Source organism: Python bivittatus, unplaced genomic scaffold (assembly GCF_059951505.1).
Source record: "Python bivittatus isolate LINGU-HERP-01145 unplaced genomic scaffold, Pbiv_v1 ctg000220_np1212, whole genome shotgun sequence".
In the NCBI taxonomy this organism is placed as follows: Eukaryota; Metazoa; Chordata; class Lepidosauria; order Squamata; family Pythonidae; genus Python; species Python bivittatus.
The window spans coordinates 129,232-147,623 of record NW_028277048.1 but is presented as its reverse complement, the minus strand read 5'-3'; the positions used below and the strand labels follow the sequence as shown (position 1 = coordinate 147,623).

General features: G+C 39.1%; 1 protein-coding gene across 1 annotated transcript in view; it reads left to right on the top strand.

Annotated features, from left to right (window-relative positions):
* The window catches only part of TRPC4 (transient receptor potential cation channel subfamily C member 4), a 149,759-nt gene that overhangs the window by 46,205 nt on the left and 85,162 nt on the right, over positions 1-18,392 (top strand). Inside the window, exon 2 of the mRNA XM_088137556.1 lies at positions 3,840-4,244. Within this exon, the coding sequence (XP_087993682.1) occupies positions 3,867-4,244 (378 nt within the window). The 5' untranslated portion in view covers positions 3,840-3,866. The remainder of the gene's footprint in view (positions 1-3,839; positions 4,245-18,392) is intronic.

Here is an 18,392-nt window from a genome sequence, read left to right as displayed (position 1 = left end):
AGCAATGTTACAAAAAAGAGAATCAAACAAAGGAGCATTGCCACAGGATGAAAGTGACAATTAGAGCCAAGTGATGTAACCAATATTCTGTACTGCTGGAATGCAGAAAAATTTTGGGGGCCCTTAAGAAACAGGTACTGAGATTTCAGCGGATGAAAAAGTAACCTGGCTATTAATATAACTGGATTGAAAAAGTGTGTATAAAACTACTCTATCAGGTGGGATATTCTGGGCCCTCTGTTCTTCAGCATTTTGTTTAATGATGTGAAAGACAAGACAGAGGGTATTTTGTTTATCAGAAAATAGGGTGGGATAACTAATATCATAGAACAGAAGTAAAATTTTAAAAATGATCTAGACTAGTTGGAGAAATTAGGTGAAAAATAGCAGATTTTTTTTATAAATATGCAAAGTTCTTCACTTAGGAAACAAAAATGAAATGCACATGTGTGGCTACCTTACTGTTTATAGCATTGCAAACTGAATTTGAGCCAGAAATGTGATGTTGCTGCAAAAAAAAAAAAAGCAAATGCAATTTTAGGCTGCTTTAGGCTGAATCCAATTTATTCTGCTTTGGTTAGAACCCTCCTTGAGTACTGTGGCCAGTTCTGGGCATCAGAGAAATTGAACCAGGTTCAGAGAAGAGCAGTGATTAGGAGAATAGAGAACTGAGGGGGAAATGGTATTGGTCTCCATATACCTACATACACCTGAAAGGATCTTACAAGGAAGAGGATCTAGACCTGTTCTCTTTTGTAGGACATGGAATAATGGATTTAAGTCATAGAAAGGCAGATTCCAACTGAATGTTAGAAAAAGAGCAGTTTAACAGTAGAACCAATTAACAGTGGAACCAACCACTGGCGGCTCCCTTTCACTGGATGTATTCAAGTAGAAGCCAGATATCAGTCTGAGATGCTTTAATAATTGGTTCTGCTCTGAGAAGAATAGATTTAGTAGCCAAATGGCCCTTTCTACTGTATGATTCTCTGGAATCAAAACGCAGGACACAAAGGCAAAATAATCAAGGCTTCACTACAGTGTTTATTAGGCAGTACGTACTGGAGGGGGACCCCACCAAAGGTTAGTGGGAGACAATCCCCTATGGGCAAAACGGATGCCCTGACATTTGTGCAGTTCTACAAGAAAGGGGGAGGGAAAAGAGCACATCATATTCATATGATGATGCAGGCATATTTTAATGAGCAATACTTCTCAAGTTACTTTCTGTCCCTGTTCTTGGCCGCTCTCTACAAGGACGGAACAACTGCTACCTATAAGGAAAGCAATAGTGTTGGAGGGGAAGAAACAAATTGTTCAAGGTGCCAACTGCCAGGAAGAAGGCATCCTCCCTTACATATGGGGATGTTTGTGATAAGGGGTTTACAATCAGCCTAGTTCATGTCAGCTTCAAGCACATTCCTTTATGTTTCAGTTTTATTAAGGCAATCCCATTCATCTGAGGCCTCTAAAAACTTGCTTCTTTCACCCAAAGATTCACCCAAAGATATATTTTCCTCATTTTCCTCACAATTCTGTGATTCTAAAATAGCTAATAACAACATTAATATAACATTTTTAATTACATTAAATTTATATTTTATTGCATTATTAGAGGTTTTCTCTTTATAAATTGTAGTATTGTTTAGTTTTTATGTTAAAATTTGTGATTATACTCTTATTAAATTGTAATAGAATTCAAACTATTGAAAATAAAATGAAGGGGGAAACATTCTGAAATTTGTCATTCTAAAATGCGAAAAAGACCATCTTGTTTTCAATAAACCGTGTTCAGGCTTATTTTCCTCCATAAATATCTAGTAAATTAATTTAATCTCAGTTACAAAATCCCAAGTTATTTTTTTAAAAAAATACTAAAGTTCCCTTTTTTTCCAAAACAAAGCTATAAACCTTTGCATGTTAATAAGTCCTCCTTTTCCACTCATTTTTTTCATATAATTCAGCACAATTAAGGAGGAATGTGTTATTTTCTCAACACCTCTAAGTTTTCATGTTCCTGAAATTCTTAAATATATGCATACAGTCAGTACCCATTTGCCCACATTCCAATCAATAATTATACTTCCAACTTTAGGAGTATTTTATTTTATTTTATTTTATTTTATTTTATTTATTTATTAAATTTTTCAACCGCCCATCTCCCCTCACTGGGGGAACTCTGGGCGATTCACAACAAACATTAAAAACATAAAATATATAAATACATAAAACCTTACAATAGTATATTACTATTGTAGCATTTTAAAAATATATATATTTAAAACAATGGAATTATTTCCAACCTTTTGTTTTACCATTAAGTAAACCTCCATTGGTAATAACATACCCAATCTCCTTCCTATTCTTTCTCTCATTATTATATCTTTCACTATTAATGAACTTTGTATTTCTAAATTTGGCTTCATACAGGTATAGTTCTTCAGTTCCTGATAATGTTCTCAAAAGGAAGGGATTTTTAGCAGCAGCTCCCTACCTGTGTTTCCATTTCCAAGTGTGTTTCCCTTTCCAAGCTTGCAGAGGAGCAAGTCTGTCTCTAACCCTGGAAATATGGAGGTCCATATTTTGTCATTTGTACCAAGATAAAAAATTGGCAAATTTCTGACTGTTATAGGGTCCAGGTTTTTCCTCCCACAAGTATTTCCCAATATATCCCTAATATTATTTTGTTTTAGTTACATGAATGGACATGTTAAGGTATTTCTGTGTCTTAGAATTTCCATTAGAGCACATTGTGGAGAAATTCTGACTTTCTGTTTTTAATGGATATTGTACAGAAAGAAGTAGTGGAAGAATTTCACAATGAAAGACAACATTTTCTAAGCCCTACCCATTAAATCCAAAAATGAACCAAGATCATTGTGTTAAAAAACTTTTATTGAGAAAAAAATTACATTTTCTGTTTGGTCCGTGCCTCACAGTCAGCTTTTACTTGAGTATGTACTGGGTTTCTAAATCTTACATTTTATAAAAATTACAATAAAGTAATTATACTTGAATATAGCCCATTTTCTTTATACCATTCCAATTTAGGTTTTTAATACAATTGTAACTATTTATCAGTTTTCCCTACTTCATAATATTTTTAAAAATAAGGGGATATTTAACTTTCATCTTTTTACAGATCATTTAAAATTGTCCCTTTATCTTGAGACATTCATTCATTCATTCATTCATTCATTCATTCATTCATTCATTCATTCATTCATATATATATATATATATATATATATATATATATATATTTCAGTGCCATCTAAGTCTGGGCAGATTACAATACAATAAACAATAAAAACACAATACAGAACAAAACAAAATGGGATCTGGTCACTGTGCAAAACCATAGACAAAATACATCCCACAGGGGGCTCCATCCATCTTAACCCAAGGCCTGGGAAAACAACAAGGTTTTCAAGGCCTTATGGAATACCAACTGGGTGGGAGCCACATAGATTTCAGGGGGGATCTTGTTCCAGGGGACATAAGATTGCTTCACCTATTTAGCAGAGACCCAGCTATTCTTTTACCCCAGATCTTTTATCTTTCAAGGACATTTTAATTAACAAATGTGAAATCCTTGGGAATATATTCGTTTTAATTGGGGGTATATTCCTCATTCAAGAAATGTTAATGGAAGATACATAAACAGAAATTTAAAGGAGCTTAAATATAAGCATTCATTGCATGAGGGGAGGCTTTTTTTGTCTTCCTGCTCCTAAATACTATTATTTTGATGGAATTTGGCTGTTACAGCCATGGTATATTTGCAGTGCTATATTCCTTCAGTATGCAACTGATTATTTCTTTCTATTCTGTTGCAGAGAGACATGGTCAGGGTGGTATAAACTATGGCCCAATTCTATTATAAGAGAAGCATCAGTGCCCCTTACAGAGATCGCATCCCTCTTCGGATCGTACGAGCAGAATCTGAACTTTCGCCGGCCGAGAAAGCCTATTTGAATGCTGTAGAAAAAGGAGATTATGCCAGTGTGAAGCAAGCCCTGGAAGAAGCAGAAATTTATTTCAAGATCAATATTAATTGCATTGACCCTCTTGGAAGAACAGCTCTCCTCATTGCAATAGAAAATGAGAACTTGGAGCTCATAGAGTTGCTCTTGAGCTTTAATGTCTATGTTGGAGATGCTCTGCTACATGCCATCAGGAAAGAGGTGGTTGGTGCAGTTGAGCTACTCCTCAATCACAAGAAGCCCAGCGGGGAAAAACAGGTATCTGGGGAAGCTACCAGTTTATGAGGGAGCATTCACCCCTACCAACCATTCCAAAGAAATATCTCATAGAATCAGTAGGGCTTTAGGCTAAGATCAAGTGTGTGTGAATCAGTAAGATTGATTGTGATAGTAACTCATAAAGGTTGAAAATACAGGGTATTGCATATGAAAGGTTCACTACTGCTTTCTTATGTTGCTTCTATGTCTTGTTAATTACACCTTAAAAATTAATGATTTCCTTAAGCTCATATCCCCAATGTGGCTAATAAATCATCTGACTACAGAGAGGGACATGCAGAGAAAGAAAACTGACATGTAATAATTGTGGTGTGTGCCAAAAAATAATTTCTTAATCAAATCCTTATCTTCTCTTAAACCTTTGTCAGTAGAAATAATGACCATGATCATTTGGCAGAACATTTGTGTGTCAGCCCTTATAGAATATTATAGTTTTCTTAGAATGAGGGGTGAATGCCCCAGAGCCCGCAATCTCTTCCTTTCCACTTCCCTTTCTTTTAAAAATATTTTCCCTTATTGCTGCAGATTCTTGCTATAGCCACCAAGACCTGTAGCTCTCTTCTTTCCTGAATTTCAGCCACTAATTTTAGATGTTGGGGGAAATCATAAAGAAATAATATATTAAGTCACATTTCAAAAGCCAATTTCAATATTAATGTTGGCATGTGTGGTGACTGTTCATTCAGTTTTACATCCCAAATCCCACTGTTAATTTTAAGCTCCGGTAAAAGGACTTCTGTGATAAGCATGCATAACATTTTCCAGGCCAAGGAACTGCAGGGTAAAGGGAAACTGGTTTAGTAAAAATACTGTAATCACTAAGTACTAAATATGTCTATGTCTATGTTAAATTAGTCAATCTCTGAACACCTAGCCATCCTCCAAAAAAGCTAAGTTGGATGGGATAAACCACCAGGAAATCCCAGGGCTGTAGACTAGCCTCAAAAATATGCATTTTACAGAGGGGGACAATGGCAAACCAACTCTGTAGTGCCACCATAAGAATAAAATGGATGTGTCTATATAGTCACCAGGAGCTAAGCTCAACTCAAGGAAGAGTTTATCTTAACTTTATAGGCTAAATATTCCCATTCTCACCTTATATACACCATACATTCACTGCATATTCTCATATATCTTTAAAATCTGACTAAAGAAAGTTGTTCTTCCCAAGCTACCTTGATCATAATTTGGTTTCCCCTCTAAACTACAACACATTATTTCCTTCCTCCATACATCAGTTTTATTTTTGCTGCCTTCTGACTGAATTATCACTATGTTCTGATTGAGGAAGGCAGAATGCAGAGCAGGAAGGAAGGAAGAAGAAAGCTACAGGTCTTGATGGCTGAGCAGGAATCGATAGCAGTGGTGGGGGGGAGGGGGGGAGTTAAAAACAAGGCAAGAAGCTAGGTCTGGGGTTGCCTTGTTCTAAACAATATGGATGAAATCACATATCTGATGCCAGACCATTGTTTTATACTGGCTTTTAGACAAACCTCAGTTCAGAGGAGCTGTGTAAAAACAAGCTATGGTTTGTCACAACCATAAATGGAAATTCTTACCTCTGCCCTCTTGTATGTAGGAATGAAGTAAGAAATACACAGAACTATACTTACCACAACAGGTCTGATCTGCAACTCATAGCCAACACCTTCATCCAAACACTGTATATCTGAGTGCAAAGAGCAGCAGACCATCCTACCAAAGAACGTCAGCCAATCAGTGCTCACTGCCCCACTTCTGCTTCTAACATTCCATAAATTAATTGGAAGAGAAAAAAGACACTCCCAATTTTAACAGGAGCAAAAAAAAACCAAACCAAGAAAACCAAATATAACCCTTCCATATACATATGTAAGTCCTTGAATTGTCCCATGTTTTGCATGCATTCGACTGGTGGGTGCAAATCAGTATTGCTGATGAAGTGAATTTTCTCTACAAACTTACTAGTGTTTCATATTTGTTGGCTTTCATGTTGGTATTGTACCATTCAAATAGTTATCTGCAGAGTTGGCTGGGAAAAATATGGACAGTGGAGCAGGAATGTCCAATCAGAAAACAGATGCCAGTAGTTACTGAAAAAATAAAGTGTATTCAGCCATAGTGTAAGCAAAACAAAAGAAACTTGGTTTCCAAGGGGTGCTGGAGAATTGGAGTAACTGAGAATGTACAGTGTACATGAACATTTTTGCAGTGAAAAATATGATTGGAAGAGTGTCAAATTGCAAAGATGGGGCATTGTCTCTGTGTTGTGCGCTCACAATCTCAAGAAACACAGTCTCAAGAAACAGGGATGCTTTTGTTTATAATGGCTATTCATGTGTTGCAAGCTGTGTATGAACATATCCAGATAACGTATTCTTAAATTAAGCTATGGAGGCTCTCTAGATTTGAACTGTGAAAGCAGTAGAACAGCATTGCTCCTCTTGCATAGCCATAGAATTGGATGATTAGTATACATCCCCATTGACTTTGCTTGTGGGAACCCAGCAGTGAAGGTCGCAAATGGCAATCACGTGACTGCAGGGTGCTGCAACCATTGTAATTGTGCACCAGTTGCCAACCACCCAATTGTGATCACGTGACCATGGCTGCAACTTTGAGGACTGGACGTAAATCTTCTTGTTCAGCACTGTCATAACTTTGAACAGTCATTGAATGAGTGGTCGCTAAGTGAGGATTACCTGTATTTAGGATGTGTAGAAAATGTTTAGTTATACATTTCATATAGATGTTCTCTTTGTGAGAAGGAAGATGAAACCAAACTGGGAAAGAATTTTAAATGGATTGATATGCAGTAAGGAAACATGCATTTCATACTATACTCAAGAGGGCATTTACTGCATCCTAGTGCCTCACCTAGTGGTGCAAAACTCTGGATGATCACTACAGTAGCTAGTAACAAAAAAGTTACAGAAAATTCAGATTCCTTGCTACCTGGATATTTATAATCCAGATATGATAGCCCCATATTCAGTTTGAGGCATGCTACTGGAGCAAAATTTAGCCCAAGTTTTTGTAATCCATTTAAATATGGAGATTCCTTAAACAATACATTGCAAAAATATTTTTAGCTGAAGTACATTTGACTTTCTGTCCTACAAGTTTCATCCAGCACTCTTTAGGGAGAAAAAGGCAGCTGGAGCAGAGAGAGATGTTGAGAGCTTGTGACAGGAGTGAGCAAACAGGAGTTTTGCAAGGAAGGGGTTGAGTCTGGAATTGATCAACTGCGATTAAGAAAAGTTGTTTGACTAAGTGGAAGGCTGTGTATTTTTTTCTGGCTGAATGGGATGTGTATCTATTTGCTGAGCACATATTTGAGTGGGTGGGCTTGCAGCTGCAGCTGACTCACTAATCAAGTGCTTAGCTAGGGGTGAAGTTGCATTCCTCAGTCACCACTCTTTACAAAAAGGAAGTCAGTGGGGAGCTTATGGCCACTGTGAGTGAACAAGAAGGCAAATAGGAATGGGAATTATATTAGGATATTTCATAAAACGATAGAATTTTGGAGTTGCAAGTCCAACTCTCTACATTGCACAGGAAAATCAGTTAAAGCATCCTCAAGTGCTAGCTGTCCAGCCTCTTCTTAAAACCTCCAGAGATGAGGAAACTACAGAGATGAAGAAATGAATGAAGTACATTGTTCCACCTTTGTACAGATTTTCTTCTTGGCAAGCTGCAATTTATATGCTTTATTTCTGGTCCTAGTTTCTGTGGCAATGGAAAATAGTTCCTGACTAATAATTCCCAAGAAGGTGAAGACCAAAATTACCAATACTACATAGTATGAAGGTAGAAAGCCAGCAGGGGAGATAGTGCTTTCCAGTTTTTTTCAGAGTGTCAAATGTAGATTATTTGCATATTGAGCATATGTTCTAGATTTGTGCTTGGTGAAATGAGCTGCTGGCTCTCAGGAAATGCCCATTCCCTTGAAAGCAAGGGAGCAGGGTTGGATATGTTTAGAGAGGCAGAAGGAGGAACTTCTGGGAGATAATAGATTCAGCTTACTCTCAGCATGGTAAGTCCCTTCCTGTCAGGGAGAGGACAAGGGTCTTGAAGAAAGAGGACATCATTTCAAGGATGAGGAAGTGTAGGAGGGATCAAATGAGCCCCCATCTTCTTGTATCAAAGATACAAAGATCTCTCTGAGGGCAGAGAGTTTTTGATTAGGGTGATTTGATCATTTAGAACACAGAGAGATGGGTTTGCTACTGACATGTAGATAGCATAGCAACTTCTTGTGTAGTGCAAAGATTGTAACATGTCACATGCTATCAAGATAAGCTACTGGACAGTACTCAATAGGAGGCGACAGTTATGATCCACATTGGCATATTTGGAAATATACTCAGCCAGTCCTAGAAGCCAAATTTAGGCTGCTAAATAACAGACTGAAATCTGGGATCTGTTCTGTACACAGGGTGAGCCAGCTAGACAGACAGAGCTCAGAGGTCTCTGTGTATGGATGTGACAGTGCTCCAAGTAGTGACTGTCATCTGGTGCAAGATGCAATTGTTTTGGAAGTGATAAGAAACTGTGGCAATAATGCAAACAGGAAATTGTCAGCAGCATCCAATATATCACATTTGACTAAAGTAAGTTTTTCTCAGAACTGGAGGAACTGGTGAAAAGGGAATAAAAGGATCTCCTTGCTGGGTGAATGGCAAAAGTAGTTTAGTTTAAGTAAGCATAACATTATATGGATTATGACCAAAAAAATCCTCTGGATTCACATATATACTCTGTAACTAACTAGAGAAAAAAACAGCTACTGGATAACTCAGTGAAGATGTCAACTCAGTATATGACAGCTATCAAAAAAGCAAATTCCATACTTGGGATCATTAGGAAATGGACTGAAATTAGAACTGCCAACTTTGTAATGTACTTATACAAATTGATGGTGCCTCTACTTGTATACAGTATACAGTTCTGGCTGCCACATTTGAAAAAGGATATAATATAGCTGCGAAAAAATGCAGATGACAGCAACCAAATTCATCAGGGGATTCAAATACCTGCCTTATAAGAAAGAGATACAACATTTGAGACTCTTGTTTAGAAAACAAGTGATTATGGGGGAAAACGATCAAGATCTATAATGATCATGGTATGAAGAAAGTGGACAGGGACAAGCTTTTTCTCTCTCAAAATACTAAGAGCTGGGGTTATCCAATGAAGCTGGTCAGAAGGTGATTTAGAGCAAACAGAAGGATGCAATACAGAATTAATTTGTGGAATTCATTACAAAATGTGGTAATGGCCATGCACCTGAAGGGGGTTCGATAAATTAATGGAGGAGAGATCTATTAAGGGTTTTCAGTTTTGAAGAATCAATGTTATATCCAAGTTGGGAACAGCATGCCTGAAAATATAATTTGCAAGGAAGGGAACAAAGGTAGAGGAGATGTATGTCTCCATCTCCTGCTTATAAACACTCCAGAGGCATCTGGTTGGCTACTATGAGAAACAGAATGGGCAAACCAGAGTCTAAAGTTTTGCACAGCATAGAAATTATGTTTGTGTACATAGTCCACGCCAAAAAATGACTTCATTAGACTATCATATGAAAATCTATTGACGCAGAAAGAAGTAGCTGTTAAATAAAAGAGGTGTAATAGAACGATATAGCTGAAGATGGTAAATGGCAAAAAAATCATGTTAATGTATGAGATGTTTTCAAGTTGCAAGACATACAGAATTTAATTTTAATATTTTCAGCAGCAACAGTATATTTTGCTTTTACTGAACTGCACAGTATGTTAATCTTTATTCAGTACACATTGCCACAAAAATTAGATTATCATTATAGCTAGGTAGCAGCTGAGACTTGTTTATTTCAGGGTTTTGAATATTGCTTGACTTCTTCTAATTAAGTGAGAATTTTGGGGGGGATAATAATTAAGGAAAGACAGGTTTTGTTATCATTATGATTTCTTCTTTGTGAGTTATGTAAGTTATTTAAGTACCAATAAAAATGAAATTAAGATTCAATAGAATAGTGATAAATTATTTTCTCTACTACAAATTTCCAAAAATGCATGTTTCCATAATCATACCTTGGAAAATCAAATCTTATTTCTACTTTAAATTGATCTACAGTGGTACCTCGGGTTACGAATGCCTCTGTTAACGAACTTTTCGGGTTACGACCAGCTCCGGCCGCAAAAATTTACATCGGTTTGCGAACTCTGCCTTGGGGTACGAACAGGATATGCGGCCATTTTCCCTCCCGTGACACGGTCCATGGCCATTTTTCCACCCCTGACACGTCTGCGGCCATTTTCCACCCCTGACACATGGTCCGCGGCCATTTTTCCGCCCCTGACATGTGGTCCGCGGCCATTTTTCCGCCCCTGACACGTGGTCCGCGGCCATTTTTCTGCCCCTGACACGTGGTCTGTGGCCATTTTCCGCCCCTGACACATGGTCCGCAGCCATTTTTCCACCCCTGACACGTGGTCCACGGCCATTTTTCCGCCCCTGACACGTGGTCCATGGCCATTTTTCCGCCCCTGACACGTGGTCCACGGCCATTTTCCGCCCCTGACATGTGGTTGTAGGGAGGGGGACTCTCCCTCCAAGCAATAGCTGCCTGCCTGTCCTCCATGCCAGAATGGATTAACGGTAATTACATTTAACCTTATGGGGAAATTTGCTTCGGGTTGCGACCAATTAGGGGTGCGACCAGAGTCACGGAACCAATTAAGTTCATAAACCGAGGTTCCACTGTACATCATTTATCTTGTCTGTATTTCAATTATTTTATAGGCCATGAGGAGCAAGGCAAGGTCTCTTACCACATAAGACCTTGCTTTGCTCACCATGGCATATAAAATGAATCTGTGGACCCAAGGAAGCAGATAGGGTGCTTGCTATCACCTGTGAGCTTGACCAAGTGAGGATCTGGTAGATAATCAGTGTTTCTCTGGGGAGGGTGTAATGCCTCTTGACTTGAAGTAGGCAGTAGGGTCTCCTTCATAAAGAAGCCCTCCCTGAATCCACCTGAGTTTGAGAAGCTTTGCCCTATCTCCACCTTCCCTAAATGAGAAAGTTGGTGAGAAGTTTGAGAAACAAATCTAGAGGATTGAGAAGCGAAACAGAGGATTCTAGAGGAAATAGATTATGAGTCAGTGTTCAGCTGACTCATGGCCATCTCAGATTCAGAAAGGTCTGAGCCGGAAGATGCTGTTCCTGATGCTCTAAAAGAATGCTAGGAAGAAGTGGAAAGTGCCATTCCAGAGACCCTGGATGAACACCAGCCTCAGGGAGAACCTAGCAATCAGGCACCTGAGACTGACTGAGCAAGGAAACATGCAGGGCAGCTGGTAGCATCAGGTGATGAGGAATCTGATCCAGTCATATAGCATGTTATAGAATCATAGAATCATAGGGTTGGAAGGGACCTTGGAGGTCTTCTAGTCTAAACCCCTGCCCAAGGCAGGAGTCCTCATACCATCTTGGATGAACAGTTGTCCAATCTTTTCTTGACAACCTCCAGCAGTGGAACACCCACAAGCTGTTCCACTGCTTAATAGTTCTCACTGTCAGGAAATTCCTCCTTATTTCCAGGTTGGATCTCCCTCTGATGAGCTTCTACCCATTGCTTCTTGTCCTACCCTCAGGTGCTATGGAGAATAAATCAACACCCTCTTCCCTGTGGCAGCCCTCCAAGTATTGGAAAACTGCTATCATGCGGAGCCTCAGCCTTCTCTTGATTAAGCTAAACAGTCAGTTCCCTCAGCCGTTCTTCATAGGATTTCGCCTCCAGACCCCTTATCATCCTTGTTGCTCTTCTCTGCACACTTTCTAGGGCCTCAGCATCTTTTTTGTATTGTGGTGACCAGAATTGAATGCAGTACTCTAAATGTGGCCCCACCAGTGTGGTGTAGAGTTGTACTATCACTTCCCTTGATCTTGATACTATCCCTCTGTTGATCCAGCCCAGGACTGTGTTGGCTTTTTTGACAGCTCCAACACATTGCTGACTCATACTTAAGTGGTAGTCCACCAAGACACCTAGATCCCGTTCATAGGCACTAACGGTGAGCCAGGTACTGCCTATCCTGTACCTGTACATCTGGTTTTTCCTGTCTAAGTGCAGGACCTTACTTTCCACTGACCTGCGTCTTGTTGGGTAGGGCCCAATGCTTAAGTCTGTCAAGATCCTTCTGAATCTTGAGTCTATCTTCCAAAGTGTTAGCAATTCCCCCCAGCTTTGTGTCATCCACAAATTTGATGAGCACCCCTTCAATCCCCTCATCTAGGTCATTTATGAAGATGTTGAAGAGCACTGGGCCCAAGACAGAACCTTGACGTACCCCACTGCATACTTTCCTCCACATAGATGTTGTTCCATTAAGGACCACATGCTGAGTGCAGTTGGTCAGCCAACTGCAAATCAATCTGGTAGTGGTACTGTCTATCCCACATTGTTCTATCTTGCCAAGAAGTACGCTGTGGTCTACTTTATCAAATGCCTTACTAAAATCTAAGCATACTATATCCACAGCATTTCCTTGGTCCACTAATTTAGTCATTTTATCAAAGAAGGCAATAAGATTTGTTTGGCATAACCTGTTCTTAACAAACCCATGCTGGCTTCTGGTAATCACCTTGTTCATTTCTAGGTGCTCACAAACCTGTTGCTTGATTACCTTTTTCAGGATTTTCCCAGGTATTAATGTCAAGCTGACTGGTCTGTAGTTTCCTGGATCCACTTTTTCCCCCTTTTTAAAGATTGGAACTACATCAGCTCTTTTCCAGTCCTCTGACAGTTCCTCCATACTCCAGGAGCTCTCAAAGATTTCATTCAGTGGTTCTGAGATGATATCTGCCAGCTCCTTCAGTACCTTGGGGTGTAAACCATCCAGTCCAGGAAGCTTGAGCTTGTTCGGAGCAGCTAGGTGTTCTCTAACCAATTCCTTACCTATTTTGGCCTGCATTCCTCTTCTGTCTCCCACAGTGTTGCTTTTGACAGGTTGGACTATTTTTTCCTTTTGCGTAAAGACAGATGCAAAAAAGGAATTAAGCAGTTCTGCCTTCTCCCTGGTGCCTGTCACCTTCTTGCCATCTTCTCCTACTAGTTGACCAACCATTTCCTTGACTTTCCTCTTGCTCCTTACATATCAAAATATTTTTTGTTGTTGTTATTTTTGGCATTTGTTGCAAGTCTTAGCTCATTCTGAGCCATAGCCTTCCTGACTCCATCCTTGCAGATTCGGGCTATTTGCTGGTATTCTGCTCTAGTTACAAGCCCCTCTTTCCATTTTTTATACTTGTCCTTTTTGTCCCTCAGCTTGTCAGAGGGCTCTTTGTGCAACCACGCTGGTCTCATCAGGTGTCTCTTGTTTTTCTTTCTCTGTGGTATTGTTTTTGTTGGGGCCTTTATTATCTCATTTTTCAGAGTTTCCCAAGATTCCTGAACTGTTTTTCCCTCTAGGATTTTCATCTGTGGGATCCTTCCTGTTCTTTCTCTTAGTTTGTTGAAGTCAGCTCTCTTAAAATCTAGAACACTAGTCTGACTTTGTTCAGTTACCCTTGCCTGCACTATGGTGAACCCTAGCATTACATGGTCACTCTCTCCCAAAATTCCTACAACTTCCACTCCCTCAACCACTTCATCCCTATTAGTAAGTATCAAGTCCAGTATAGCTGACCCTCTAGTTCCCTCTTCCACCATTTGGATGATAAAATTGTCAGCTAGGCATGTCAGGAACCTGTTCGATCTCCCACTTGCTGCAGAGTTTGTTTCCCAGTTGATGTCAGGGTAGTTAAAGTCCCCCATTACTACAGTGGATATATTTCCCACAAGAAGCTTTTTATTCTTTATAATTAATTCTAAAATCTTATTGTAAAAGTTTCAATATTCCAATTTTATCTGGACACTTATTCCGTTTATATGTTTCTAAGATCAAAATCTCATTTAGCTTTTTGCTGTTTATTTCAGATTCTTTAATTCTTAAATTTAAGATTAAAAATTTCTTTTGTTCAGGATTGAAGGCAAACTCACCTGGCGTTTTCAAGCTTGTCATTCTGAAGGTCTCTAATAGCTTAAAGTAGTTAATGAGGAATCTCTGAAAGCGATTAGAAAGTGAGGGTTGTGAACTTGGTGTCCTTTAAGAGTCTTCAAGGGGGACGCGGTGGCGCAGCAGCTTAATGACGCTGAAAGTTGCTGGCCAGAAATGGTCGACGCTTCAGCGGTTCGAGTCCAGCCTTCGCGTTAAACAGGGTGAGCTCCTGTTTCCTCCCCAGTTCCTGTCAACCCAACAGTTCGAAAACTTACGTGAGTAGATAAATGGGGACTCTCACTCTGGTGGGAGGAAAAATGCTGGCGGCGCCTTGCAAAAAAGGAGTTGGGAGCAGTTGCCGGTAAGCGCGAAAAACCGCGCGCGCCCGAAAAGGGCGCGAAGCAACGGAAACCCCGCCTCCTGCGCTCGCCAGCTGGGCTCTGCCCTAGGAAGGAGGCTCTGGCAAACCACTTCCGAAAAACAGTTGCCTTGAAAACTGCAAGGACTCGTCCAAGCAGTCACTGCAGGGTCAGCAATGACTGAGCGCAGATAAAAAAAAAAAAGAGTCTTCACTGCGGTTGCAAGCAAGATGGCTAATCCTATCATCTCCTTGCCTTCAGATCTGTAGAAAACTGCTGTCCTGCTGTCTCCTCATGGGGAGCAGCCATCCAAAGCATCCAGAGAGGTTCCAAGGAACCATCTATTCACCACTTCCTTGGTCTTTGCTGTGGTTGTCCACTCTTCTTTTGCAGAGCCGCCTTCAGTTTGCCATACCTCCCTGGGAAGTCCCCCAAAAACAGCAATTTCCTTGCATCTGCTGCTGCATATCCCAACCTCTCAAGTAGATTTAGCAATGGCAGAATGGCTTCCAAGCTCCAGAGATGTTTGCAGAATAATATTTACATTTAATATCTGTATAATTCTATCTGTAGTAAGTAAAATGAAGAACTACCTAGATTCTTCAAAGTCCTGACAAGCACCTTCTGATTCTGGGCATATTGCAAGATATACTACCACTTTCTTAATTTTCAGATCCATAGATCATCAGGTCATTTCTTCTTTCAGCATATAAGGTTTCCAGTCTTTCAAAAAAGGTTTTGTTTTTTCTCTGACCAAACAGGTCAGTTTTGCCATTTCTACAAATTCTGACATTTTCACAATCCATCCCTCCACTGTGGGGATTTAATTATTCCTCCATTGTTGTGCATATAATAATCTTGCTGCAGTTACCATATACAAAATAAATCTACTATGAGTTTTTTCTAATTCATTGTCCATAAGCACCAGTAAAAAGAATTCTGGTTTCTTCACAATATTAATCTTTAAATTCTTTGCATCATGTGTGAATTTGTTTCCAAAATTTCTTAGCTTTTTCACATAAGCTATGCATGATAAAATGTCACCTCATGTTTTTCAGATTTCCAACACTGGTTTGAAATACCTTTGTACATTTTTGATAATTTCTCTGGTGTCAGATACCAATGATACATCATTTTATTTAAAAAATTATCTTAAATTATGACACATTGTAAATTTAAAACCAGTTACCCACATTCCCTCCCAAGTGTCCATCTCTATGTTATATAACATATATATTGTATTATATATCAATAGCCCATTTTGTCATGCAATCTTTCAACTGTTCTTCTGTTTCAAATCTTAAGAAAAGTTTATACATTTTTGCTATTACATGTTCATCGTTTATACATAATGTAATTCCATTTCAAATTCCATTTTATGTTTTTCAATTCCATTTGTTTTTTTATCCATATTAAACCTTTCTCTTAACTGTGCATATGAGAATCATTGAAAACTATGTCTTTCTACAGTCAATTTTTCTCTTGACTTCATCTTAAATTCTCCATTTTCCTGTATTAATAGGAGATATATAGATATATGGTCATATACATATCCCCATTTCTCCGTATCCACTGTTTCTCTTCTATAAGATGCTTCTTGTGCTGAGGTCAATAAAGGTATCTTCAGGGATAACCTGGGTTTATATTTGTCCAATCTCTCAATATAACGATTTCTAAAATCCATATTAACTTTAACTTTATCGTACCATAAAAACCCTTTACCTTTTTCTAAATCTGAAAGCCAGTTTTTCCAATCAATTCTTTTTGACCTTCCATCCACATATTTTTGTTAACATTTTAGTTTTCTCTTTATTAATTTTAAATCCAGCTAATACACCAAATTCCTTCAGCTTTTCCATTAATATGTCTATTCCTTCCAGGGGATTTTCAACTATTAAAACCAAATCATCTGCAAATGCTCTTAATTTGTATATTGTACATACTTCTTTTTTCACCTTCACCCCAGTTATTCTCTCATCTTGTCTTATATCTCTATTAAGAACTTCCAAAGTAAACAAAAGAAACAAACAAAAAACCTGGTGAAAGTGGGCAACCTTGTCTTGTCACACAGGGTTTAGTCTGTTTGCCATAGATTATAATTTGTGCTGTTTGTGATGTCAATTTTACCCATTTAATAAAGTTATCTCCAAAATCTGTTTTTCCAAAGTTTTAAACAAAAAAATCCAATTCAAATTGTCAAATTCTTTCTCCGCATCAAGAAATATCAGCATGGCTTGTTCTTCATTATGTTGTTCCAAATATTCTAATACATTAAGAATATTTCTTATTTGTTGTTGTTCAGTCGTTAAGTCATGTCCGACTCTTCGTGACCCCATGAACCATATTGCGCCAGGCCTTCCTGTCCTTCACTGCCTCCCTGAGTTTGCTCAGTTTCATGTTCATTGCTTCAGTGATGCTATCTAACCATCTCACCCTCCTCTTCTCGCCGTCCTCTTCTCCTTTTGCCTTCAATCTTTCCCAGCATCAGGGTCTTTTCCAAATTCCTAATTCTTCGCATTAGGTGACCAAAGTATCTGAGCTTGAGTTTCATTATCTATCCTTCCAATGAGCAATCAGGGTTGATTTCCTTTAAGATTGACTGGTTTGACCTCCTAGCAGTCCAGGGGACTCTCAAGAGACTTCTCCAGCACCACAGTTAAAAGGCATCAATTCTTCGGCGCTCAGCCTTCCTTATGGTCCAGCTCTCACAGCCATACATTACTACTGGAAAAACCATAGCTCTGACTATGCGGATCTTTGTCGGCAAGGTGATGTCTCTGCTTTTTAATATGCTATCTAGGTTTGCCATAGCTTTCCTCCCAAGGAGCAAGCTTCTTTTAATTTCATGGCTGCAGTCTCCATCTGTGGTGATCTTGGAGCCCAAATAAATGAAGTCTGTTACTGCTTCCATTTCTACCCCTTCTATTTGCCAGGAATTGATGGGTCCAGATGCCATGATCTTTGTTTTTTTAATGTTGAGTTTCAAGCCAGCTTTTGCACTCTCCTCTTTCACCCTCATCAAGAGGCTCTTTAGTTCTTCTTCACTTTCTGCCATTAGGATGGTATCATCTGCATATCTGAGGTTGTTGATGTTTCTCCCTGCAATCTTAATTCCGGCTTGTGATTCTTCCAGCCTGGCATTTCTCATGATGCATATACACACACACACACACACACACACACACACACATATATATATGAATGATGCATATAGGTTAAATAAGCAGGGTGACAGTATACAGCCTTGTGGTACTCCTTTCCCTATTTTGAACCAATCGGTTGTTCCATGACCAGTTCTAACTGTTGCTTCTTGGCCCGCATACAGGTTTCTCAGGAGACAGGTAAGGTGGTCTGGTATTCCCATCTCTTTAAGAATTTGCCACAGTTTGTTGTGATCCACACAATCAAAGGCTTTTGCATAATCAATGAAGCAGAAGTAGATGTTTTTCTGGAACTCTCATGCTTTCTCCATGATCCAGCGAATGTTGGCGATTTGATCTCTAGTTCCTCTGCCTCTTCGAAACCCAGCTTGTACATCCAGTAGTTCTCGGTTCACGTACTGCTGAAGCCTAGCTTGTAGGATTTTGAGCATAACCTTGCTAGCATGTGAAATGAGTGCAATTGTGTGATAGTTTGAGCATTCTTTGGCATTGCCCTTCTTTGGAATTGGAACGTAAACTGATCTTTTCCAATCCCGTGGCCACTGTTGCATTTTCCAAACTTGATGGCATATTGAGTGCAGCACTTTAACAGCATCG